At 37.6% G+C, this 26,911-nt stretch overlaps 1 protein-coding gene across 1 annotated transcript in view; it reads right to left on the reverse strand.

The window, feature by feature from the left end:
- Positions 1–26,911, reverse strand: part of eif3ea (eukaryotic translation initiation factor 3, subunit E, a) — a 41,285-nt gene that overhangs the window by 4,773 nt on the left and 9,601 nt on the right. Inside the window, exons 5-10 of the mRNA XM_026227547.1 lie at positions 22,217–22,321; positions 15,062–15,187; positions 13,841–13,965; positions 9,466–9,592; positions 7,361–7,462; positions 1,863–1,972 (exon numbers count right to left, since the gene is read on the reverse strand). Coding sequence (XP_026083332.1) covers positions 1,863–1,972; positions 7,361–7,462; positions 9,466–9,592; positions 13,841–13,965; positions 15,062–15,187; positions 22,217–22,321 — 695 coding nt within the window. The remainder of the gene's footprint in view (positions 1–1,862; positions 1,973–7,360; positions 7,463–9,465; positions 9,593–13,840; positions 13,966–15,061; positions 15,188–22,216; positions 22,322–26,911) is intronic.

The raw sequence follows: 26,911 nt of genomic DNA on the forward strand, positions 1-26,911 counted from the left end.
GTGCAACTCATAAAACCAGATTTCAAATAGAGCCTTTACACAGACATTTTTATATATATAAAGCCATTTGTAGTTGTGGTATTTTTTGGTGTATGCTGAGAGAGAAAAAAAAACAAAAAAACAAGCCTGCCTACTCATTCAAGGCCACTGACTGTAAACATAAAAGTGCTGCAAAACTGGCATACATTATTTCTGATCCCACAATTAGCTGCAGAGGACGTCTGCATACTGTCTCAGTGACATGCATTTGTAGACCAAAATGGATGTTCACCAATCCCCTATACCGCCTTTCAGGTGACTCATTTGAGCTACTAACTTGATCAGTTAAACGGCAATCACAATTCAGTTTCATAGTTGAGCATTACCTTTTTAGCCTTTGACAAGAAAATGGATTCAGCTGCAACGAGACAGCCAAAAAAAAGAGCCAGGACTCCAAATCAATTCCAGACTATCTACAACTGGAGGTTTGGACAGGGCCTGATCACATTCCATGTTTCAACCTTGACTCCAGCCCTTCTCGGTTTTACGCAGCTCAGAAAATGCGAGCGAGCAATTAGGCTGTACAATGAAGCATGAAAATAGAGTGAGAACCTGGGGATGGCCATTTTTTGATCGCCGGGTGTGCGGTAAGAATAGAAATAACAGATTCCGAATGGCTACAACTATGTTTGCATGTGCACTGCTGGAGAAACTGCAAAAAGAAAACTTCCACAGGGCTTTCATCAAATGTGGAATATGGGTATTGTGTTGGGTGAGCGTGTGCATTTGCGAACATGGTTCCTATCGGGAATTACAGAATGTCTTAAATCCCCTGAGGTAGATGCAACCTGTTTTCTCCAGTTTGACGTCAAGTGCATTCTGCTTGGCACGATGGTGGAAAAGAATGCAGGACAGATGCTCAAAGACTACTAGTTATGAAAGCTCATTAAACAGGCAGGAGGGCAACGAGGCCTCTCTGCTCTACACTCCGTCACTGGAAGGCTAATAGGAACCAGGCAGAGGGAAACCAGTGACACCCGCCCAAACCTCCCTTTCCTTACAGACCACTTCTTTTCCACCAATGGAAAAAATCTTGAGGACTGAAACCATTGCATGTCTTCACTGGAAGCCTACGATGCCGCATAAATACCGTAAAAGGGGTAATAAAAAAGCGCAACCAGAGTAAAGTGGTAATAAAACACCTGCCGTATTCATCTGGACGCAGAGTCTATGAGGAGTTCAGAAGACGCATCGTGTCAGTGGTTATTGAACCATGTGTATCAATGGACAATATAAATCACTGTTAATTAACCTTGATTAGTTGCTTTTTTTTTATTGTGACATTATTGCTCTTTGGTTTTGCTATAAATGAATAGGTGTGGACAAAAATCTCAAAATGACACTATGTTACAGGCCTAACAAGGAAGTGACAAGATACAACAGACAATAGAGTAAGTGGGGCGTAGAAGAGAAAAATCTGCTGTGTTATCCACAGACAGGATGCAGCCATTGAGATCCTCATGAGGGCCAATATGTAGACCCTTTAGACATGCTTTAAAACAGATGGGTGGATGTGCCTGGGATGTCTGGTTCTGAATGTGTCTCCATGTGTGTGATCGAGGTGCTGGCAGCCTGTCTCTGGACATGCTTCCTCCAGCAGACTGGGTAATAAAACTTATCAGAGAGTGGAGTGGGAATGGAAGAGAGGAAACAGGAAGCGTTCCCACATTGTGGACACAATTTTAGACCTGCTCCCTTTTTTTTTTTTTATTATTATTCCTGCCAATTTTTCCATCAATTAGTTCACTTTAAATGGTACTTCAATGTTGTGTTACATGATCCAGCAAAGTTACTTTGTACTACATCGAAATCCGAGTACTCACCTTATACTGATGCACTGGTGAATTCGGCAGAAGGTCTCAAAGATGAACAAGCGGGCATTTTCGATGAAGTCCTCAAGGCAGGCCACGAGGAAAAAGTCATTCACCAGCACCTTTAAAAGATACAAATATTTGCATTAGACACCGTTCATGAAAATGCATTCAATTTAATGTTGATTATGCTACAAAACATGTAAGTTCAAGAAAATGCCTTAAATCACATTGTTTCAAACTTTTTAATGCCACAGAACCCCACATATGATGATTCCTCTGTATTACCCCCTAAATATGAAGGCTTTTTATTTTCATGACATACATTTCAAAATTTGTGGTGTCTGTAAGATTTTGTAAGAGTCTCCTATACTCACCAAGGCTGCATGTATTTGATGAAAAATGCAGTAAAAATTGATTAGTTGAAAATAATCATTTTCTATATTTATGTATTTTTTTTTACATGTAATTTATTCCTGTGGTCACACAGCTGAATTTTCAGCAGCCATTACTCTATGATAAACTCTCTAAGGATTCTTTGATGAACACATTTCAGAAGAACAGCATTTATTTGAAACCATTTTGTTACTTTGGATACGTTTAAAGCATCCTTTTTGAAAAATGAAAATGTAAATGTATTCAGTTAGTGCATGTTAAATGTATTCAGTTAGTGCATTTGTTGTGAAAAGTATAAATAGTATAAATACTATTTGTAAAATATAAAGGAAGCATCTTTCTACGTTTTGATGTAAAAAGAAAATCTGAAAGTTTTATGTAATTTTTCAGGTGTTAGCAATAAATGCACTTATTGTCACATGTTTTAGGAGCAGTGGGAACGACCAACCATTGCTGGAAGACAGAAAAGTGCGGCTAAGCTGGACAAGGAGCAGAACAGGAAGTTTATATAAACTCAGAAGTGAAATGAAAACACTTCCACTTCATCCTGAGGTCTCTGTAATAGCACCTGGTTGGGGAATAAGGGTATGGGGGGAAAAAGCCAAAAGCAAGACAAATTAAAATATAATTTTGGAAATGAATTCATAGCTGCAAGTTAAAGCAAGAGAGGCCTACAGGCAGCTAACACAAATGACAGTGTTTAATGCTATCCTCATAGGAGAAAACCATTATCTGGAAACACAGAAAATAGAAAAAAAGATTTTGGGGTCATTCTCAGCACTCTAAACTAACCGCAGATCTCGAAATTCCACATTCCTCACATGAAACGAGGCAGGAACAGAGCCAGCCACCAAATTCACCGCTATGGCTGTGACTTATCACCATTTGTCTTGCCCGTTGCCGCAGGGTCCACCGGGCTACACGGTGGAACCAATTTACAGTGCCACTACTTTCTAAAGTCTCAACTATCATCTTCTATCAATCTCAGACACTTAAAGCAGCTGAGTTCTGATCACCACATATTAAACCCCCACATCCTGCAGAGACCTGGTGTGCTTTACCTTGCAGTCAAAATGCAAATAGTCAGTGCATTCCACACCGCTGAAGACATTTGTGAGCCCCTGCTGTCCCCTCATTGTTCACATGCAGTCCCCCGTCCCGTGTCTTCATGTGCACGTCTGCACCGACAGCCCCCACTTTTTTTGCTTAGGCTTTGAGAACTGCTATGGTAGGTTTGTGGTTCTGCTTGAAGTTGAAGAAATCCCAACTACACGGCCAACATCAGCCAACACACATTTCATCATTGACAATGTCTTATCTTACGCTGATAACGGTTTAGTTAAGTGCTATAATTACTGTTGAGGTTTTTCTGTAAGAGGGAAGAGAAAAAGGCTACGAAGATTTACAAAGAAGCACAAACTGTTTTTTTTTTTTTTTTTACATTTCAGCTTAACTTACTGGAATCTTAAAGAGCAGCTTTTTTTCAGACTTCAAACAGATTGAAAAGAGAGTTATATAGGCTTGGATCTATGTTTTCTGCATAGACATAGACATCATGAGCCCAAACCATTGAGCCCCTCACCACTGAGATAGATCAACTGAAGAAGATAAAATTACAAAAGCTTACTGGATAAGCAAGGTAATCACAAGGTGCAAAGTAAGCTATGTGATGATCCACAGCTTGAAGAAACTCCAGAACACTTATGGGGTCAATCTCTACAGATCCAGGACCATGTCCAGTTGGACTGATTCACAAGACTGCAGAATCTCTGGAGCCATGGGTGCTGATGATATGCTAAAGAATTGCTTGTAAACAACGGATACTGTAATTTTAGGTTGTTTTAGACATCTAGTTTGGGGTCAGTACGATATAAAAAAACAATTTAATTGATTAAAAGTGACAGGTTAAGACTCCTATAATGTTACACAATATTTCCACTTCAAATAAATGCTGTTATGTTGAACTGTCTGAAATCAAAAATCATGAAAAATATGTATCACAGTTTCCACAAAAATATTAAGCATTAGCTGTTTATTAACACAGATAATAAGAAATGTTTCTTGAGCATCAAATAATTTTGTGAAACTAAAGACTTGACTATGCTGAAGAATCAGATTCACACTGTATGTTTGAACAAATATTTTTTTTTGGGGGGGGGGGGGGATATATGAATTTTAGTAAGGTAGTGTGTGAAAAAAGCATGCATATAGCAGATGAAGTTTCTTTTAGTACGAGCAAAAAATGGTTGAGTGTAGACAGTTTGATGACCCACGAGGCTTCGGCAGTCGGCAGGGGGGGGGGGGGGGAAATATTATGAATTTTTGTAAGGTAGTGTGTGAAAAAAGCATGCATATAGCAGATGAAGTTTCTTTTAGTACGAGCAAAAAATGGTTGAGTGTAGACAGTTTGATGACCCACGAGGCTTCGGCAGTCTAACAGGAAAAGCCTTGGAGTGTTGTAGACGGGCAACTCAGAAATTATATATTTTTTTGTGTTCCTGCAGCTCAAGTGGTAGAGCATTGTGTTAGCAAGCGCAAGGTTGGGGGTTCGAATCCCAGGGAACACATGTTAGGAAAAATTGTTAGCCTGAATGCAATGTAAGTCGCTTTGGATAAGCGTCTGCTAAATGCATAAATTTATTTAAAGTCGAGCAACCACTCAATCAGACTGAATTTGCGAGCATTTAAAGCTGACATAAATCTGAGTCTAGCCAGTTATGCTCACATGCCACATAATTAACCTTTTTTTTTTGCAGCTTGTGATCTTGATAATGCCTAAGGCTTTCATAATCAGGGTCAGGACTAATTAATGACCATTTACGCAGTGTCTGGGCTGAGCTCTCATTGTAGGACATGCCTGGTTCTGGAGGTCAGGTAGCCGGAGGGTTCTCACGAAATCTGACAGATGCAGGTGTGCTAATTACTGCTAGTCTTACAAAGCCTGGCCTCTGAGCATGCAAAGTGTAATAGAGATCCCCCAAATGACTCGATGAGTTGGAGCTTCAGAGACCCCCCCCCCCAAAAAAAATGACTCCTGGAGATTTGGACCTCGCTTTACTCTCTGCTTCTTGACGATAAACGACTGGAATGAAAAACAGCTGGTCTGATCAAATGGGCACTCTCACAGAAGTAAATGTTTATAAATCATGTCAGCATTTTAGGAAGGTTCCCATTTCAAGTTGGGTTATTCCATTCTCCTATAAAAAGCCTGCTCTTTAACATATGAGGTGCTTGTTGCTAAACAAAACTGAACTGTTTTATTTTAGGCAACGGCACACAATGGGCAGTGTAACTAGTCTTTGAATTCATAATTCAGAGAGCAGGAATGATCTTCGACATAAGTGCACACTAGGCTACAGGCACTCAAGCTAATTATGCTTGGGATGAATCTTTGTAATGTAATGTGTTTACTGCAACCAAGAACGCGGCTGAAGGCCACTTCTGGCTTTTATCACACTGAGACTTTCTTATTCAAAGTAAAATACTTCTTGCCATTTAAGATTTGGCACGTTTGCGGGGCATCTTACCAAATGCATTTAGGTGCATTTAGAAATGTAATGTTTTCCATGGCCAGAATGGCGAACAAATCTCGGTGCTGTGCCAACGATGTCTTCAATGGCATGGTAGCAAAAGTTTTGCACTATTCCTACACTATGGTAATGATAAAACCAATGTATTGCAAAGAGAAAAACATCCTCTCTTACTAAAGCCCTTAAAAAAAAAAAAAAGTACAGTACATTCACAAATTTGGGCTTTTGTACCAGCAGCCTAAAATCTTTCAGAACAATGGCTTTCAATTCCAGTCCTCGCGACCCCCTGCTCGGCATATTTTGTATATCTGTTAACACACCTGATTCAGATAATCAGCTCGTTAGAAGTGCACTCCATGCATGAACTGTGTTCCCATTGACATGGTCTCTACACAGTGTCCATTGCTTCCTACTCTCTGAGCTCATTCACCAATTTGCACAAAATTTTAATTCATGACTCACAGACTTCAGTGCACTTTGAATGGAACATACATGTTCGCTTCGAACTGGAATCATGGCGGAATATCCTGTGCTTTCCATTTCGCAGGGCACTTACATTCGAACAGAACAAATGTCTGAAGCCATAAGAGAAACAAAATGTGCAGAGCAGGGGGTCGCGAGGACTGGAATTGAGAACCGCTGTTTTAGAACTCAAAATAATGTTAGAAAGGAGAAATCGTGAAGAATATGTTGAGGGTAGACTGAAGCTTTTACGTAGGGCTGGAGTGATATTTACAATGACATTTTTCATTTTTTGAGGGGAGTCTTGTTTTTGGTGCTGTTTTTCCACTATAAGTCAGTAGTTTAACTGTAAAAACAGAAAGAATGATACAGCAGTGCAAGGGTGAAAACTGATGAAGTGACCATTATAAAAGGCCATTTATAAAGGAGAACAAAAATACATATCACTGGCTTGTCTGTACCACAAAAGCTCTTTCCAGTGCGTGTGTCCGCCTCTGCTCACCAAAAGCACTTCTTGTTAACCATCCCACTGATCTGACAATTACCAGCTATCATAAAAACATGACAAATGGTGAGTCAGAGGCTCTTTCAGGGGCCCACTTCCACAGCTGCCCATGACACCATGGCATGCAGAGACCGCTGTGCTTTAAGACCCCTTTCAGGGCCTGAAACAGAAGGGTAGGATGTTTTTGTGGCTGCAGAAAAGTGACACACAGCATCACTAATGACTATCACCAGTTCTAGGAAAGTTCAGAGGTCACCTCTGACCAATCAGAGGTCGGAGATTGTGTGATGACATCACATCTCATCATCAGGGAAACTGAGGCATAATCTGCATAAATTACAAAGCTAAAGGCTTTTTGTGGCCAGACAAGTAGTGAAGGATGAGCTTAACGTCTAAGGAGAAGGATAGTCTCTTCAAATGCTTTCGCTAATGGAACCTGTTGTGAAATGTTATGAATCTTAGGTTATGTATCGTGTGCTTTTGGAAAAATAGGAACATGACAGAAGATACGATCAATCTACAAAGTCCTTATAAAGAGGATGGTGTGCCATGCTTTTAAGGACATGCTGAGAAACAAGCTAATAAAAAGGAAACAGGAAAAGACAGCTGGAACTTACCGCCTCACACTCTCTCAGCTTCTTCTGAGCACTATCAAAGTCAAAGTTCACATACAAACACTCCACAAACTCTGTGATGGGATCTTTGTAGGTGTACGACTCCTATAAAGAAGATAATAAAAGAAAAAAAGTATGCATTTTAAGGGGAAAGCACAAATGAAAACTGCTTTTCACCTGCCATGCTGGTTCTTAAACTGGTGCATTTCTCTTTGTAAATCTTCTCGATGACATGCATGTCAGTGTTTTATTAACTACTAAAATTTCACATTAAAAGCAGAACTAATATCAGCTATTCAAGCAAAAAATTACTGCTGTTTTCATCTTGTGGTTACAAACGTGGCTGTCGCCAAGCTGTTTTGCGTTTGCATTTTCTTAGTTGGCACTAGCTGACAGTCAATTTGCCTACAGAAATAATGAGAATGATTTTAATAGTAAAACGGTCCTTAAGTAGACTTGGAAAACAGTGCACAAGTTATATGGATTACTTTTATGGCTTTTTATTTTTTATTATTATTATTATTATTATTTTACTTGACATCAGTTTTGTTTTGATTTTTAAGATTTTTATTTAAATATTTTCATTTACTTATTTGTTTTTTTTTTTGTTTTGTTTTTTTTGCAATTTCAAGCAAAAATGCTCAATGGAAACACCAAGAAGTGAATGACTAATTTGACTCTAAATTTGTGTCTAGGAATAATTTTGGTCTGAAAAGAACAAATAATTGATTAACCTATTAGATTTAATAAGAGTCTTAGTAGCTTCCCCTGTGGGTACCACTTTATTCATTTGATTCAAATGTTAGAAAGTGTCAATTACATTTTTAGTTTTGACAAACAGACTGAACAACTCACCTTTTCTGTTTATTTAAAATAACAGCTTTTACATTCTACAAAATATTTTCTGTGTTGCATAATAGAAAGAAAATCTTAGTTTCAATTTCCAACAATATAAAGGTGAGCAGATCATCAAGAGAACTTTAATTTTTAGTTCAACTAACATTTTAACAACCTGGCTGTATATAATAATGAGCAAAAACCTGTCTAATGTGCCATGTCTGCAAAGAACCAAAAGCTGAAAGACTTGGTACATTCCCTTTTGCAGAGGAAGTTATGGGATGAGCCTGATTTGGATATTTGATAGTCTCTGGGTCTTCCCTAGATCTAAATACCATGGATGCTTAAGTAACCATGAGAGAGGAAATGGTGAGCACCTCAGGACACATGTTTAAGTGATTATGCAAAGGCTGCAGGGACACGCTTATTTGGATTTCAGTGTCATTGATCGCTGAAGAAGCTACTGTTGTTGGACACGGAGACATAGGAACTCTACAATCAGACTGTCCAGCGCCATTCATCAAATCTAATGGGTTCAAGACTCACACGGCCTGAGGAGGCACATAGATAAACAGAGCTTTTATTTTCAGGCCAATACACTTTTTCATTCATTTTTACAGAAGCAGTGAGGTATAAAATTCCCTGCAATGACAATAGAAAAACAATTGTTTTTAAATATTTGGCACACGTTTCATTGTGTTCGTAAAATTAATAAAAATTTAATAATTAAAGACTATATATAATAAAATAATAAAAGAGAAATTAATGTAACAAATAATATAATAAAAATGTGAATTCATTTATTCAAAAATATGAATTAATTGTATTTATCTAGTATAAACATTTAAGTGTTTCAAAAATGAAAAAGTAATATATTTACATACATATGTATGGGAACTCTCCATTTACTGTTTGCAAAATTAATTAAAAATAATTGGAAAAATTACTTGTATATAGGAACAAAATAATGTAACAAATAATACAGTGAATTAATCATTAACTCAAACGCAAATAGTTTTTAAATCAACTAGTATAAACATTTTATAAAATTAAACATAATATATAATGTTTACGCAATTACACATTTATGATATTTGTATTTTTAATTCAATATATATCCTTTTTAATGATGCATCACTACTAATATCTATCTATCTATCTATCTATCTATCTATCTATCTATCTATATATAAATAAATAAAACAAAAAGAACAGAAATTGACTGCAGGACAAAGCAAAACATAAATGAAGAACCAAGTCCTGCCTAATACCTGCTGGATGACTTTCACCAGATCCTTTAGCACCTGCCTACGCTTGCGGACGTCCTTGTTAGTGATGATGGCTGTGGTCAGGTAGCGCAGTATGTGTGGGCACATGGTCTGAATAGCATTGAGGTATCTGTAAACAGAAAAATAAACAACGGTCACATGCTTGAAGGACAGCTATGATCTCTACATGAAAACACAAAACTACAACATGTAATTTGTCGAGGTTGGACATCGTTTTCCAGCGAGTTCTCATATAGTGAACTTGCAGATTCTCATTAAACACATGAACAAGAAAGCATATCTGTTCACTGGTCCCACTGTGGAGGGAAGGAAAAAGGAAAAGCCCCTTTCTAGACATGGATCACCAGCTTCAGGCCTGCAGAGCAGTGAAACACTATACACCATGGACTTGTTTTTCAGCCACAGGTCATCTAGCTGTGGGCTTCTCCAAGAATGAAAGCTACATATCACTACTATTACAACCCAAGACAAAGTTCCCCCTACTGACTAAAGACACATGCAAGAGCTTTCTTATATGGACAAAACCAAAAAATTATAAAAGCACACATACAACAGATACCTTGTCATAGGGCTGAGAGCTCCTGTGTCTCAACATTACTTAAATTAGGAAGATGGCCTCCGCGCCTGTGTTATCTGTACGAACATCTTTGAGCCCCCACCCACCCCCTTCATTAAATTTATTTTCAAGGAATAAGGGGCGCTGCTCAACCTTGGCCAGGCCCTAAAGCTCCTTTATGGATCAGCACAGAGAAACGCATGTCCTTTGGAGGTCCTGCCGGATGGTTTAAATAGCCAAAACAATTAAAGGGACAAGGGGGCCTGTGGCACTTGTGATGTTGAAGCTAAAAACAGCAGCGGGCTTTGGCGGCGTGTGATCCCAGTTGGCGCAGCCTTCGGTCTCTCCTCCCTTTGTAGTTGTCTGACTTCATGGCAAACCACAACACTTCATGCTGTGCTCCTGATTAACTTACACCTACTCGTTCTCCCAGGGAGGCTCCGATGGCCAGACTGCTCACATGAGTCATGATGCCATATCTGGGCTTCGAACAGGGGGAAAAAAACATTATCTAACCAAGCCCGACAGCTACGACCAAAGCCATGATACGGCTTAATCAGTTGCTAAATGACTTCGCAAGGAAGAGGGCAAAACAGGAAGTAGTAGTCACTACTTGCGGAGCTCGTTATTTAAGTTAAGATTGTAATAATGGATCAAGGTCTTGATTGTGCAGTTGACCCGAGTTTGAGTCCGGTCCGCGTCATGTCTCACCTCTCTCTCTCTCTCTAAGTGTTCTTTCCTGTAGTTCCTGTAGAGCAGTTTAAATAAGGAATGCTACAAAGTAAGTGTCAACTAGAAAGAAGTAAAAAGTAGAATGTTCTCCTTCCTCTGAAAATTGTATTACTACAATTCTGACCTAATTATTTTCACAATAACATGATTACTCTATTTCAAGTAAAAATTAAATTAAATTTAAAATAAGCGATTTTAAATGCTTTAAAAAATAGTGAATTTATTCATTGTATGATTGTTCAATACAATAAATTAAACTTATGTAAGTGAAAACATTTACAATTTGCAACAATTTGAATGGTTGCGTGTGTAGCTATCTTTTTAAAATTTGTTTTACTCTAAACATACATTAAAAGACTTGATCTAATTAAGCCTTGGTGAGCATAAAGTAAAAACTTTAATATTGTGAAATATTACAATTTAAAAAATACTTTTTTGAAAGATGTGATGACAAAGCCGAATTTTCAGCGGCCATTACTCCATTCTTCAGAGTAACAAGAGCTTTCAGAAATCATAATAATATGCTGATTTGGAAGAAAGATTGAAGTTGAAAAAGATTATTCTTTTATGGAAACAATTAATATGGGACTCATTGAATAGAAATTTCAAAAGAACGGCATTTATTCGAAACCGAAAGGTTAAATGTAAAATTAGTTTTATAATTGATTAGTCATTGCAGCCCTAATTTGGTGGCTAAGAGACCAGGGAGAGAAAAAGGTAGCAATGAAGCAAAGAAAGGAACGGTGGTGCGGTTCCAATTTCATGATGCATCTGGAGGGAGGAGGGGAATTAGAGGTAAATCAAGTGAAATTCTGAATCCACTCTGCGCTGGTCGGGATAGTGTTTCGGCGGCATTAGCTTTCCTGTTTGCACCTACATCATAGGTCATCTTGTGACAATATTCTTTCTCGAACTGCCCTTGGACTTGGTTGGAGCATATTATATGATAGCCTATCTTTGGTATCGTTTTTCCTGCACAAAAAAAGAAAAAAAAGAAATTGGTTTCTGTTTTGGCCAAATGCTCGACGGCGCAACTACATCATGTACGATCTTCAGGCCGATAGCACTGGATCTTACCTTATCCTGAAAGACGGCCAAACAACTATGAAATGAACCTGAATGCCACAAGCTGATGTCAGCTTAATTGTCAACAAAACTTCAAGAATAACAAAAAGGACAAGAACAGAAAACAAAAGGTCTTTTCACAGGGCCTAAAACAGACCATGTTGCTGTTTTCCAACTAAAACAAGACAATCAATGTATCTATCCTCCAAGAACGCAATACTGTTGTGGTGTACAAAACGCAGTGTATCTAATGCAGTAAATTACACACAGATTCAGATTTATGGGGTCTAATTGCTCTTCATGACCACAGCTCTGCAAATAAAAGCTGAAGGCAGAAGAGGTGAGAGAACAACACAGAACTAAAAGTGAAAAGAATGCTGCCAGCATTGAAAGACTTCTGATCTGACGAGCCCAACCGCAAATTAGAAGTACCTTTTTGGAGCGGTTTTAATGAACATTTTTTAATTTTATTTTATAATGAGCACCTATGCCCAAAGCCATGGTCTTAAAAACAGGTCAAACATTCAAAATAGGTTCCCAGCCACAGGTCATTGGCCTTAAAACAGCACACTGCATTCTTGAACGGAAGGAAAAAGCCAAACCAAAATATAGTTTTCCAGCTAGCGACAGCACAATAGGACAACTCAATCGGTCTTTTTACCCACTATGGTCAGGTACTAATGACTAATTATTAGACTGGTCACCCTTAATCATCTGTGCTGGTAGAAGCTAGTCAAAAACAACATTTTAAGGCGGGTGTACAAGTTGCGTGTTTTACTTCGTGTGATTACTTCGGAAATCGACAGGTAGTAAAATTGTGTCACCTCGTCCGTACGATTTTCAGTCGTACGGAGAGCCATAACTCTTGTAACATGGTCATACGATCTTCCGACCATCAGATTTCGCACAGTGTATGCCCGCCTTGAGATACAGATAAGTTTATTTTGTCTTCGTACAGTGTATGCATTAGGCTCCACAACAGTGCACAACAGTGAACTGTTGTACAACAGCGAAAAGCATGGCCTTAAAATAGATGGATTGTAGAAACATTTAGTAGATCAAGATTCCAACATTACGCACCTGGTGGAAACCTACTTAAAAAAATACAATAAAATAAAAAGAAATCTAGTAGACCCTTAAAGCTCCTTTGCACTATGGTGCACACTACACCACTGAACCTTGTAGCCCTTAAATGTGTTAAGTCCTTTACAAGCAACAAAAAGCCCCAGATTACAGCCAATTTATAGCAAGTAGCTGGGGCAGAGACTAATTACCCACTTGTGAGAAATTCTAACAACATTTTTTTTTTTTATACTGGTAGTAGTATATGTAACATATAAATACAAGTTTTTATTAAATATTCAAAACAATGTTTTATTTTCTTTTATTTCGAATGTATATTTTAATATTAATTTATTTCTAATTTTAAATTAATTTTATATATATATATATATATATATATATATATATATATATATATATATATATATATATATATATGTGCCAATAAATGTATTGAATTACTACATATTTTATATTTAAAATCATTTGTAACATGTATATCTATATCTCTATATATCTATATCTCTATCCATCTATCCATCTATCTATCTATATATATATATATATATATATATATATATATATATATATATATACACACACACACACACACACACACACACACACACACACAGACTTGTCCAGGCTCAACTACATCGCTTAAAGAGGCTTAAAACATTGAACACGTGACTTAAGCAGCCCATTTGCTATTGTCAGCATTTGTCCGAGCTGCTAGGCTCATTTTCAAGCTGACCGCTGGGGTCGTGGGCCTGTGAGCGGCTGGCTGGTGAGCCCAGCATCAGCAGTTTTGTTTGTGGACTGTGGCGGGCTTTCCAACCTGGACTCGTGCTCTCTTCCTACCTCATCCCTTTTTTTATTAGAGTCAAACCAAAGCAAAACCAAATCCCAGATGGAAAACGAGCAGCTGCAGAAGGTGCTTACTGTGGCTGGTAGAGGAAAAGCTCGATGATGTTGTCTCTTCCTTTGGGGTGGTTGAAGAACACAAAGAGAGACCAGTGGATCAGCCAAGTCCTTTGCTGGAGAGACTGAAGAGGAGAACTTACTGTCTATAGAGAAAAAAAAAAAATGAGGTGTTAAAAATAATTGAAAAGGTATAGTTCAACCCCAAATTAAAATAGTCATTTACTAAGCCTCATGTTGTTCCAAATATATGAGTTTATTTTTCCATGGAAAACAAAAATATATTTTTGAAATGAATGTGCTGGTCATTCAATTAAATTACAAATAATTAGGAACTGAGAAAAAGAACCACTGAAGCACCATAAAATACTCCACTTGGCTCATGTGCTGTTTTGAATTCATAAGATAGCTTTATGCAAAAAAAAAACAAAAAAACCTGCTCACCAAGGCTGCATTTATTTGATCAAATATGCAGTAAGAACAGTAATACTCCGAAATGTTATTGCAATTTAAAATAGCTGTTGTCCATTGAATATATTATAAAATTTGAATTTTCAGCAGCCATAACTCCAATAGTGCTGCTTCATATTTTTGTGAAAACTATGACAGTTTTCTCAATGAATTTTTTTTCTTCAAAGATTCTTTCATGAACAGATATTTCAACAGCATTTATTTCAAATTGAGATCTTTTGTAACAATTTAAATTTAAGTTTACGGTGTACTTGTTAAATAAAGTATTAATTTTCCACAAAAATAAATGATTTGGAATATCATGATAGCAAGTTAAAAAAGAATGAAATGTTTTTGGGTGAACTATCCCTTTTAAACGTGGCTTCCCTTGATCGTGACTTGATCATAATAAGACCTCAAAACTTCTGACTCTGAAAAAAACAACAATTGGCTTCCGCTGCCTTCCAGACTCACTACAAATCAAAAGTTCAGAATAGAAATTTACAATCTCCAAAGACTTAAATTTTTTATTTACTCATACTTCTCCCCAGGCCAAACCCTTCTTTCCCAGCTCAATTCCTCCAATTAAAAATCAAGCTGCACCGACATAACACAGCAATTAAGGTTTTGCTTGACTTGTGAGTTGCGGTGAGAAGGAATCGAGGAGGTGGAGGAGAGGAGGGGATGAACGACAACAGAAGCAGAGCTGTGCTGAAATGCAAGGCGGTCAATATTATGGCCTATGTAAGGGAATCTGAGTGTGGTATTGAATTCTGAGTGGCGGGGCATTACATTGTTATCGATAGTCTCCCTCAGGCGGGTGAGGTCCTCCATGGCAGCTTCCCAGTTCTGCATCAGGATCTCTGAGGCCAGCTTGCCCCACAAAGAGTTCAGCGCATTTCTGTCTGTTGAGGGGACCTGCACAAACATAGAAAAATACATCGGACCACTATAAACAAAGGTAGACAACAAATCAACTCACTATAATAATACACTGAATACTTTCTGAATACTGCATTTCTGACATCTACCATTCCCCACAGCTGAAAGTTAAGCTTTCTTGGCAATGCTGCTCACCAGAGGAACTATTTATTTACAGTGGATAAACGGATTAAATTATGTCATCTTCGGGAATTGGGCTTGCAAGGGAAAAAGAAATGGATTCTGAAAGGCTCTTTAGCTTTTTATTAAACTTAATTTGATGAATTTTTGTGATAGTCATTGCTGTCGTTTTGCATTTCACTTTAGTAAGAAAGCACATCTATATCACGTGACCCCAATAAATTAATAATTTGTTTTAGTGTCAGAAATTAACAAAAATGTATATCTTTTTACACTGATGGTTTATAATGATTAGACAAATCTAGTTAATGGGTCTATGTTTTATATATATTTTTTTAATTCAGAAAAGATGTTTTTGAGGTGAGTAGGTTGAAGAGGTCCTCAGACAAGAGCCAAAGGCTAAAGGCCAACTTGTCTATGCTAATGCTGGGAAATAATTACTCAAGTTAAACAAGTGCTCTTTAACTAGCAAGGGGTCAAGTGCTATCTCGAGGATAAGGAGGGTCATGTTAACAGATGAAAGTGGCTTCAAATCACTGAAACATTAACAGGAATGTATCTTTATGAAATACAGAAGCAGACATTAATTAAAGTCTAAAAATACATGTTATATCTACACAGATACATTTTTTCTGATATCTACATCATCGAACACAAATGGGGTTAGACAAGCTCTCCAAAGTTCACGTGAACTTGCGGTGAGCTTAGTGCATTGTCTTTAATGATGTGTGCTGCTACTGCTGCAGCCTCTGTTACTGGCCCTAACACATGTCTGCAAGCTTTGATCAGCACAGAGATGTGGACAGGGCTGGAGTGCTGGGATGCTAATCAAAACTTCTGTTCGTAGAGGAGTGGGAGAATGAGGTCCAGACATTAGGTAAAGAAATTCATCGAATCAAATCAAAGAACAAACTAATCACAAAAACTGGATGAGGATAGATAGCGGTGTTTACCATTTGAGTAGGTCTTTGCTGGACAAATAAAGGCATTTAATTTTTCATGAGGCTATACCTTCTACCTTGAATAAAACTTTTTGACAGCAGAAGCAGATAACATATATCTTGTTAAGCAGAAACAGGCCCTTAAAAATAATGTTTAAATAACTTGGTTAACTAGCAATTGTGATAATCTCCTGAACATTTGGCGCAAAAGAAAAACATCCTGCTGAATCGAGTTATGAAACCCCTGAAATATACTCATTTAGCTTCTTACATGGAAACATGTCTATCTCTGCAGAGACAATCAGCTTCAAAGGAACTTAATCAGTTTTAAATTATGACCAAAAAGACAACAAACAAACAAAGTGAGGATAATGTGTTGCAGATTAGCGAGCTGAATACATAGAAGTATCTATGTGTGTTTCATGAATAAAAGGGGGAGGAGCTATAGCCAGAGGCTAGTCAGTGATTATGACCTGTGACAAACATAGCGGCACACAGACGACCAGGAAGTCAGGCTCTGAATGTTATAAGGAGCTATGCATACACTGAAATCTGACTGAACGAGCATATCCCTCTTCATGCACATTAATCATTAAATATGGATGGGAAGAAACACTGGATATTTTGTGACAAATCTCTCAAGTTCCACAAGGAAAACTAGAAATAGGATGCCATCTACAAAGCATCATGGAAATCTGAACAATACAAGAGTATACAATAACAAAAAGTAAAATACAAATAAAATACAGTGTGCTTGTATTTGCAGTGCAGCAAAGCAAAAGTATATAATAACAACAACAACAAATAAATACATTTACAGTATGTACACAAATGGAAATCAGGAAGATACAAGGGTCTACAATAAAGTATCAAAATACAGTTAGTTTGTAATAACAAAATAATTAGTATATAATAATAATAGTTTTTGTATATAATAATGATATATTATAAATAAATGAATAAATATATCACTAAAAGATAGTCCAGTACATTTATGGTGGGTTAAAATATACTTCTGAGATTTCCATACTGACACTTAGTAGCATGGAACAGTTTAAAAAATCCATACAGTACAGATCCAATCACCCATCCACTTGCAACAGTAGAGCACTTTGATCAAAATTCCCAAATTGGATGCGTCTAAATAACAGTCAAACCCCAAAAACTCCCAGAGATCAGCTCGGAGGGACAGATGGGGAAAAAGCCATCCTCTCTGCCAATATAAAGGTCAATGTTTCATTTCTAAAAGTGTTTGTTTTGTTTTTTTTTCCTGGAAGTCCCTGCCTGCTACATTTGGCGACACTCCATGTCATTATGGCAGCTTTCTGTACACTGACTGGCTTTCAGCAGCGGCCATGCAAGAATAGTTTCAATACCTGGGTTTTTCCACAAGTTACCTTTGAGTTTCCACTGCCTTCCGAAATGGGCATATTTTCAATGACTGACCAGCAACAATAAATTGTCTGTTCTGGGGATCCGACGGGACACTTAATCTTTATTCTCAACATCCAATCCCTGCATTAACAGATGATATGAATAAGTTGATCTTTTCGCACCGGGCCCTCACCGTAACAGGACCTCGGGTCTGGATTTTGCAAGCCTGGCTTCCTTCGTTAAATGGCTGTGTTTCCCACGTTAGAGGGGTTCTAGAGCCTGACATCTCCCATGCTAGGAGCCGACTGAGGAGATGAGAGGTCCGGCTTGAACAGGGGTGGACAAAGAAAGTAAAAAAGGTATTCAGTGAGAAAGCTCAACTAAATCCATTTTTACATCAAGGATATTCCAAGTATCTCTCCACTGTTGATGAAAACAAAAGGTATTGAGTTTCAAAGCATTTCATCTGGAATTTTAAAGGAGAAGATAACAATGAATGCTTAAAAACATACACAGGGAGAGAATTTCTAGAAGCTGTTTTTGTTATATTTAGATTAAGCAATGATGGCATAAACAAGGTTGGTTGCTGTGAACGGTCTAATCTACACAAAAGCACTTGATGTGATCGCAATATCAATGATGTGGTTTTCCTATGATGAGTAGAGCAGAATTTCTTTAAAAAATACAAATAAACAAAAAAACTTACAGAAAAACCCTTAGACTTTTTTTGTTTTTTGAAGGAAAAAACATTATTTAGCAGGGATGCAAATTCTTACCCAACCCCAAATATTGTTTCAGTGTCTTTGTGAAAGTCAAGTTCCATACAGTGAAAGTCAATGGGCTCCAGTGTTATTTTGAACTACTAACAACTAACTACTAACAATTTATACATGTTGATTTACATATCTGAATGAAAAAAACATGAATTCCTTAAGATTGCAATCTATGTTTATTGCTCTTAAAATTACAAAATAAAAGACTAAGAATGCATTTCTTGGCTCTTGTATAGAGATAGCATTCAATAAAACCTTGAAGCCTTGAAAACACGCTTACTGAACACATAGGGCCTAGCTTACTGAAAAAAAGTTCTTCTTTCAGATGAAAATAACAACAACTTGATGTCTAGCATTAAATAAAAAGGTCACCCAAAATACTAATACTAATACAAAGAATACAGTAGCCAATGTAAACTTGAGGGCTTTAAGCTAATACAGAGAGTGCTTTTCCAAAAAAATTAATAAATAAAAATTTACAGTCGGAGCCAGCAGCCTGTCATGGAGAAAAAAAAATCTCAGAATGCTCCACGTGAAACTTGAGAGAGAGAGAGAGAGAGAGAGAGAGAGAGAGAGAGAGAGAGAGAGAGAGCGCGAGCAAGCGCTCGTGTAGTTTGAAGACTGTGAGTGCGCGAGCGCACGTGAAACTTTGGTGTTTCGCCTTTTTTCTATCATGTTTAATGATTTTGATTAATATGCACGAGGGAGAGAGAGAGCAAGAAACGCTTGTGTTGTTTGAAGACTGTTAGTGCGCGCGCAGCCGGGGCTCTCTCGTACGCGTCCTGTCAGGCGCAGATCAAATAAGGATTTGACAGCCGGCAAAAAAAAAAAAAAAAAGATCAATGCAGAAAAACCCCTGGATTGGTTATATAACGTTGGACAGAATGTTGATCCGGCCATCGCATATATTCAGCGCACATAACGTAAACGTTTTGCAAACGTTTTTTAGAGAAATAAAAACAGGTCGACGAATCGATGCGCATATTTTTCGTTGACGTATTTTTTGCGTCGACATCATCGATGACCTCGACGCGTTGTCCCAGCCCTAGTTCCTGTTCGTGACCGGTTTATAAAAATGACTAAATTCACACACTTTTAGGATGTTTTTGGGACTCAAATTTTGAAAGTATTTTTTTCTGAATTAGCGGTCCAACAGTTTAAGACTTTATAAAGCCGTGATAAGACTTTTTAATACTTTTTAAGGGTCTTAATTTTCCCAAAATTGATTTATCTCCTTTTAATACTTTTCAAGACCCCGCGGATACCATGAAAAAGCGTGACTGATGCTGCAAATCATTTGCAAATGGAAACATGTTGCAAATCAAAACAACAGTCTTCATCACACCTCTGAAATGCATTCCATATATAATAAAATATTTATTTTCGGTCACTTGTTGCCACAGCATCACTTAGCAAATGCCTGGCCTTTTTTTAACAACAATGTAGACTGAGTGAATCATACGTGAGAGCAGGTCTGAAGAAACAGGAGAGCATTCCGTGTGAGAAAGCAGGCTATGTGGTTACGTGAGAAACACTCGCCGGCAAGGGAGTCCGATAACTTAGCCAGACATGGAGCCTCTTAAAACACTCTTGGCCCAGGGCAGCGTTGACAATGGGCACCTCTCTTTAAGATACTGGACTACCTCCACATACTGCGGCCAGAGAGAAAGGAGCAGGTCAATTTGTTCATTCCCAGCCGTCTTTTGCCCTCCGCCCCACTAGCTAGACAGCACTGCGCTGGGCCCTGAGCATCCAGATGCTTTTCCCCATAAGTTCATCTTTCACTCATTTCTACAGGCAGTGGGAGAGAAGCCACAAACACCAGAGCCCCAGCAATAAGCCCTTTGTTTATAGAGGAAATAAGGAGTATGCACATGTAACATGGATACTGCCAGTACTCTCAGTGAACTGCAATTATCTTCCCCCACAAACCTACTTTGGTATTATCTGATTCCAAAAGTATTCCACTGGTGAAAATTATTTAATCCAAGGTCCTCGGTGCATCACAGCCTGGATCTTTATCCAGACAACAACATTAAAAAAGGTAAATTGGTCGTCATCCTTATGCAGGGAGCTTGTGGGTGTTTATGTGTGTGTTCTAGGCTAGGTGCACACCGAAAGACAATTCTACGTTCAAATCAAATCAGATATTTTGGTAAGGTTGTTCACTTAGCCTTTTAAATGTAACCAATATCAGACAAGGGGATCATCAGGCGACAACCAGCATGTACAAAAATAATCCTATCCTGGAATGTTTAACATTGAAAAATTCAACTCAAATTTGTAATTTAATTCCATTCCAACAATTCAACAGTCAGCAATTAATGATACAAAATTTATGAAAAATGAACAAGAAAAAAAAAAACACTCATATGTTATTCTTAAAAATTCTAATAAATGTTTTGAAAAGCTTTTCTTTCTTTTTTTTTTTACTTAAAATCTTCCTAATATACATGCAGAAAAATATAATAAATGCACACAAAATTAATACATCCACATAAGCCTATATTATGACTATTATTAACAATAATCAAAAATAGTATAAAATTATTAATATTATAAAAAAAAAATGGTTGATAACAATAAATTATATAGAATAGATATTTCTAAATATCTATTAAAATAACTTTTCTGTCATCTAGGATAGTTTTAACACATCTAACCATTTTTGTCAGTTAATATAAGCACAATTATAACAAATGTCACGTGAGATTAGTGAAAAAAATTGAACTTACCTAAACTAAAATACCTTAAATCACAAAAATGAATAAAAAATTTGACACACTGATACATCGGATTTATTCCCAGATCAGAATTTAAACAATCTGATCCAAAAAAAAGGAAAAGATTTTTGATTTGGGATTCATTCAACTGCATTGTTAATGTGGCCTAAATATCCTTTTATCCAATAAGATTCTGGCTCAATAAAACACTCAAAATGGTTTGCCTGTTGGAAGAACACAAATTCTAGTTATCTTCTGTTGAAAAGCGTGCTTTTGGTGTACTATATGCAGCATGCTGTGTAACCTTTAAACCTTGCAAAAACTGGTGAATCCTGTCAAATCAAGAGTGATTAGGCCACAAAATCCCCACCAATCATCTATAAGGAGCAGCACTGCCCATAAACCCCATAAGCTTATGAAGTCTACCACTAAACATAGCTCTGAAACAACTCTTAACCAAGTCCTTGAAGAGTTCTTTTCAGCACTCAAGACCTGCAAGGAATTTAACAAGCCATGGGATGGCACTTTTGAGAAGTAATTACAGATCAGGAGCTTTTAGTTCTTTGGATTGCCTCAAGTGCTGTTTTGCTGTAACAGATGGATAACATGGATAAATGACACCATTTCAAAATTAAAAGGATTTGGATTCTAATTTGAGAAAATCTACCTGTGAGCGAGTCATGTGCACTTTTTTCTATCTGCGTCATTTTGGAAAACACAATGTTAAGTGCATCCGTAATGCTCATAACTCATGGGATTTGGCAGAGTCTCTCACTAAAAAAGCAGAACCATATTAAGCAGAGACAATAATTCAAACTCTCAATGGGGTGACCGCTTGGCTTAATTAACACTCACAGGGAAACTCTCCATCAAAATAAAACTGTTTGTCCATTAGACAAGAACTTATTAAACAAGAATGCATTTAATGGCTTCAATTTGCGAAGGAGAAAATGAAAGGGTGTCGTAATAAAACGAAGCTCTTGAAAACTGCCCCGCTGGGAACGTCCAAGAGGAGAATGCTAGAAAACACAACTCTGTCATTTGTTAAAGACAGGGGTGTGGTAAGACACATACCAAAACTCTGAAGAAGTAGAGGTACTCCGCTGCACCTGAGTAGTTCCCACACTCGTACTGGAACTTGGCATATCGGTACAAGGTGTCCAAATACTCCTGGCGGAACTGCATGGAAAAACAGAAGTTAAAACACAGTATGAAAAATTTTTATGCAGATCAGACATTAACAGTGCACACTATGTGTGCGATTAAATACACAAAATGTGTTATTTATGTGCAAAGGTAATGAACCTACACAAGCTATTAGTCAATAAAACTATACAAAATTAAATATAATTGTATTTATTAATATATAGTATATATATAATATTAATATTTACTATGGTTATATATGGTACATAAAATACATTTTATATACACACATTCAAATCACTGTTAATTTTGGCAACCATTTTTGATTTAGTCTTAGTCTTTATCTTGAGACGAAAATGCCTAATAGTCTTAGTTACATTTTAGTCATTTGAGTCTTTCATAGTTTTAGTCGATGAAAAATCATTACATTTTTGTCAACTTATAGTCAATAGTTTTAGCCAAACTTTAGTTACCAAAATGTATTTTGGTAGCTATCTTTATATGTAGTCTTTGACTACAATAATCAATAATTCTTCTCTCTTTAGACCAAATCAATTAAGCTTATGAGAAATTTAAATCAAGGACTGAATTTGGAAAAATGTGAATTACCGTATTTTTCGAACTATAAGTCACACCTGAGTATAAGTCGCATCAATCCAAAAATACGTCATGATGAGGAAAAAAAACATAAGTCGCACTGGACTATACAGTAAGTACATTCATTTAGAACCAACAACTAAGATAAAACATTACCGTCTACAGCCGCGAGAGGGCGCTCTATGCTACTCAGTGTAGACTACAGGAGCACTGAGCAGCATCTCTGGCAGTATAGAGCGCCCTCTCGCGGCTGGAGACGGTAATGTATTCTCTTGGTTCTTTCTCTTAGTTCATGTCAAATTAATTTTGATAAATAAGTCGCACCTGACTATAAGTCGCAGGACCAGCCAAACTGTGAAAAAAAAGTGTGACTTATAGTCCTGAAAAAACGGTAATTATGACAATTAAAATTTTTGGGTGAACTATCCCTTTAAATGACAAAAAGAGCAACTTATAAAAATATTATTATACATAATTTTTTAAGAACCACAATAAAGACAAATACAACAGATACAAATTAAACTAAATTTTTAGATACAGTAGGTTTTACATAACATGTATACATTTAACATCTTTTGTTGGTTAACATTAATGACAGATAGGCGTTTAATTTGGAATGCTCTCCTTTTAAGACGGAAGGCATGCATGAAATACTGACTCACGTTCAGTTTTCACCCACCTGTTTACATTCACTTAATTCATAACCTACTGTATTTACGTGGGATTCTCTACACGATAAACATTTGGACTGTTGTGTGTGTATTTGAGTGCTGAGAATTGATCAGGCGCTGTATATTAGAATTGAGGAAGTGGAGCGTGGACGCATGTGAGAGAAAGAACACTTCTATCACCACGATTTCACCTATCCCGCCTTCACGAACTTTAAGTTAATCGACAATGAATTGTGACTCCCGGGTAAAAACTGGACGTCTGGTTACCTTAATGCTATCCCTTCGGGTGCTGATGCCATTGTTTCAGATCGCTAGTTCACGTTTTATTAGTCTATCCATCCACTGTGGCTGCCATACTGACTAGATATGCGAACGGCCCTTATCCGATCGCAATCCAATGACAGGGAAGTACATTTTGAAGGACAATAGCTTATAGGATGCATTTTGAAAGTCCGGTAGTCCTCAAATAACATTATATTCCAGTCTCGTCTAGTTAATGAAGACGCGGCATAAATTTTGTCATAATTTCGTCATCAGATAGAAGATCTCTTATCGTAAGTAACAAAGTGCAGATGGATCTACGATGCAAGCAAGAAATTCATTTGACGGTGTAGACAGCATCACTGATAATAACGAGAGATGTGCTTAAAGAGAGTGCTTAAATGAGAGTGCTTAAACACGTGCTAGATTACAGTCGTGGCCAAAAGTTTGGTGTCTCGGTTTTTATGGCAGTATGTATATACCCCAGAATGTTACGAAAAGTGATCAGATGAATTGCTATTAATTGCAAAGTCCCCATTGCAATGCAAATTAACTTAATCCCAAAAACATTTCCACTGCATTTTAGCTCTGCCACAAAAGGACCAGCTGACATCATGTCAGTGATTCTTTCATTAACACAGGATAGTGTTGATGAAGACAAGGCTAGGGATCACCCTGTCGTGCTGATAGAGTTAGAATAACAGACTGGAAGCTTTAAAATGAGGGTGGTGCTGGAAATCACACAAGCAGTTATCATTGCTTTGAAACAAAAAGGGATTCACAGGCAAAGATAATGCTGCTAGTAAGATTGCACCTAAATCAATCATTTATCAGATCATCAAGAACTTCAAGGGGAGAGGTTCAATTTCTATGAAGAAGGCTTCAGGGTGCCCAAGAAAGTCCAGCAAGCGCCAGGACTGTCTATTAAAGTTGATATAAGCTGCAGGATCAGGGCACCACAAGTTCAGAGCTTGCTCAGGAATGGCAGCAGGCAGGTGTTGGTGCATCTGCATGCACAGTGAGGCCAATACTTTTGGAGGATGGTCTGGTGTCGATAAGGGCAGCAAAAAACCCACTCCTCTCCAGGAAAAACATCAGGGACAGATTGATATTCTCCAAAAGGTACAGGGATTGGACTGCTGAGGACTGGGGTAAAGTCATTTTCTCTGATGAATCCCCTTTCCGATTGTTTGGGGCATACAGAAAAAAGCTTGTCCGGAGAAGAAAAGCTGAGTGCCACCATCAGTCCTGTCACTGTGTCATGCCAACAGTAAAGCATCTTGAGACCATTCATGTGTGGGGTTGCTTCTCAGCCAAGGGAGTGGGCAAAATCACAATTTTGCCTAAAAACACAGCCATGAATAAAGATTGGTAAGAAAAAAAAACCTCCGAGAGCAACTACTCCCAACCATCCAAGAATGATTTGGTAAGGAACAATGCCTTTTCCAGCATAATGGAGCACCTTGACATAAAGCAAAAGTGATAATTAAGTGGCTCTGGGAACAAAACATAAAAATTTGGTGTTCATGGCCAGGAAACTCCCCAGACTTTAATCCCATTGAGAACTTGTGGTCAATCCTCAAGAGGCGGGTGGACAAACAAAAACCCACAAATTTTGACAAACTCCAAGCACTGAATATGCAAGAACGGGCTGCCAACAGTCAGGATGTGGCCCAGAAGATGACTGACAGCCTGCCAGGGCAAATTGCAGAGGTCTTGAAAAAGAAGGGTCAACACTGCAAATTCTGAGTCTTTGCATAAACTTATTGTAATTGTCAATAAAAGCCTTTGACACTTATGAAATTCTTGTAATTATTCTTCAGTATACCATAGTAACATCTGGCAAAAAGATCTTAAAACACTGAAACAGCAGACTTCAGCACCAGAAATTAATATTTGTGTCTTTCTCAAAACATTTGGTCATGGCAGTATAGTTAGTGATAATGTGATAATGTAAATGTTTGCTCACCGTAACAGTCTCTTTGAATAAACGTGGAAATTAAAATAATGAAATGATTATTAACTTACAATGCTTTTATTAAACTGTGATCATGTCAAATACAAATGTAGTCGTATTAAAATATTTTATGACATGACACCCATACTTGCCTAAAGAGACAGGTTTATGATGTGCATAGTTAACAGATTATACTAATATTAGGCTCCTTTTAGCCTTATACCCTGGAGCTGGTTCTCTGCCTATGCTGAAGGGTCTGAAGTGGTTTCTAGTCAGTAAAACAAGCAAGAAGGCAGAGACCAACGTGTGATGCATCAAGTGGACAATCAACTACAAACAACTGAAACAAGAGATTTATCTTTTAAAACTTCAGCTACTGAAGCTACTGAGTCCTGCGAATAAGCTGCAATAATTATTTTTTTTCCACCCCTGGGCTGGTTTTCTGTTGTTTTCCTATGTGAACATGCGATGGATGTATTTGACCATTCCATTGCTTTTTGCTGTTTTCTAGGTTAGTGTTTTTTTACGTGTCTAGAGACACCTTAATTCATACCTGCAGATACCCCTGCTTTAAACAATGACTGGCTGTGATTTTGGTGCTTGGAGTAGTATTTCACTTTTGTGTATAGAAAAATTATTATTCAAGAAACTGTGACCACACATGACCCCTAAATTATCCATGTCACCATTTTAAACTGCAATTCTTGAATTTAACTAACAGTAATGGTCAGAGAATACCATCAGTTTGACGGACAGTTTAGTGGATCACGCTTGGGAAGCTTGCTGGCATAGCATCTCAGAACAGAGTACTTATTGTGTGTGTTGTGTGTGTGTGTGTGTGTGTGTGTGTGTGTGCGCAGAGGCCTTTCTTGGGGTGGCAACGAGAGGGTTGTTAAGGCAAGGATTGTGTCGTAAAGACGGCACCGTACAGTGAAGGTGCACTGAGGACAGGCCTCAGGTCAGTTTTAAGAACGCTGAGGTGGGAGTGCCGTCAAGTCAAATATAGAATCCTCAGCATTCTTGAGGCCATACCCATGGGTCCCGAGCTGTTCCGTTTATTCTTAACAATTCGCCACAGAATGTAAATGTCCGCAGAAATTTCTGCAAGCCATAAAATCCCCGAAAATGACTTAAGGT

The sequence above is a fragment of the Carassius auratus genome, chromosome 41, assembly GCF_003368295.1.
Source record: "Carassius auratus strain Wakin chromosome 41, ASM336829v1, whole genome shotgun sequence".
In the NCBI taxonomy this organism is placed as follows: Eukaryota; Metazoa; Chordata; class Actinopteri; order Cypriniformes; family Cyprinidae; genus Carassius; species Carassius auratus.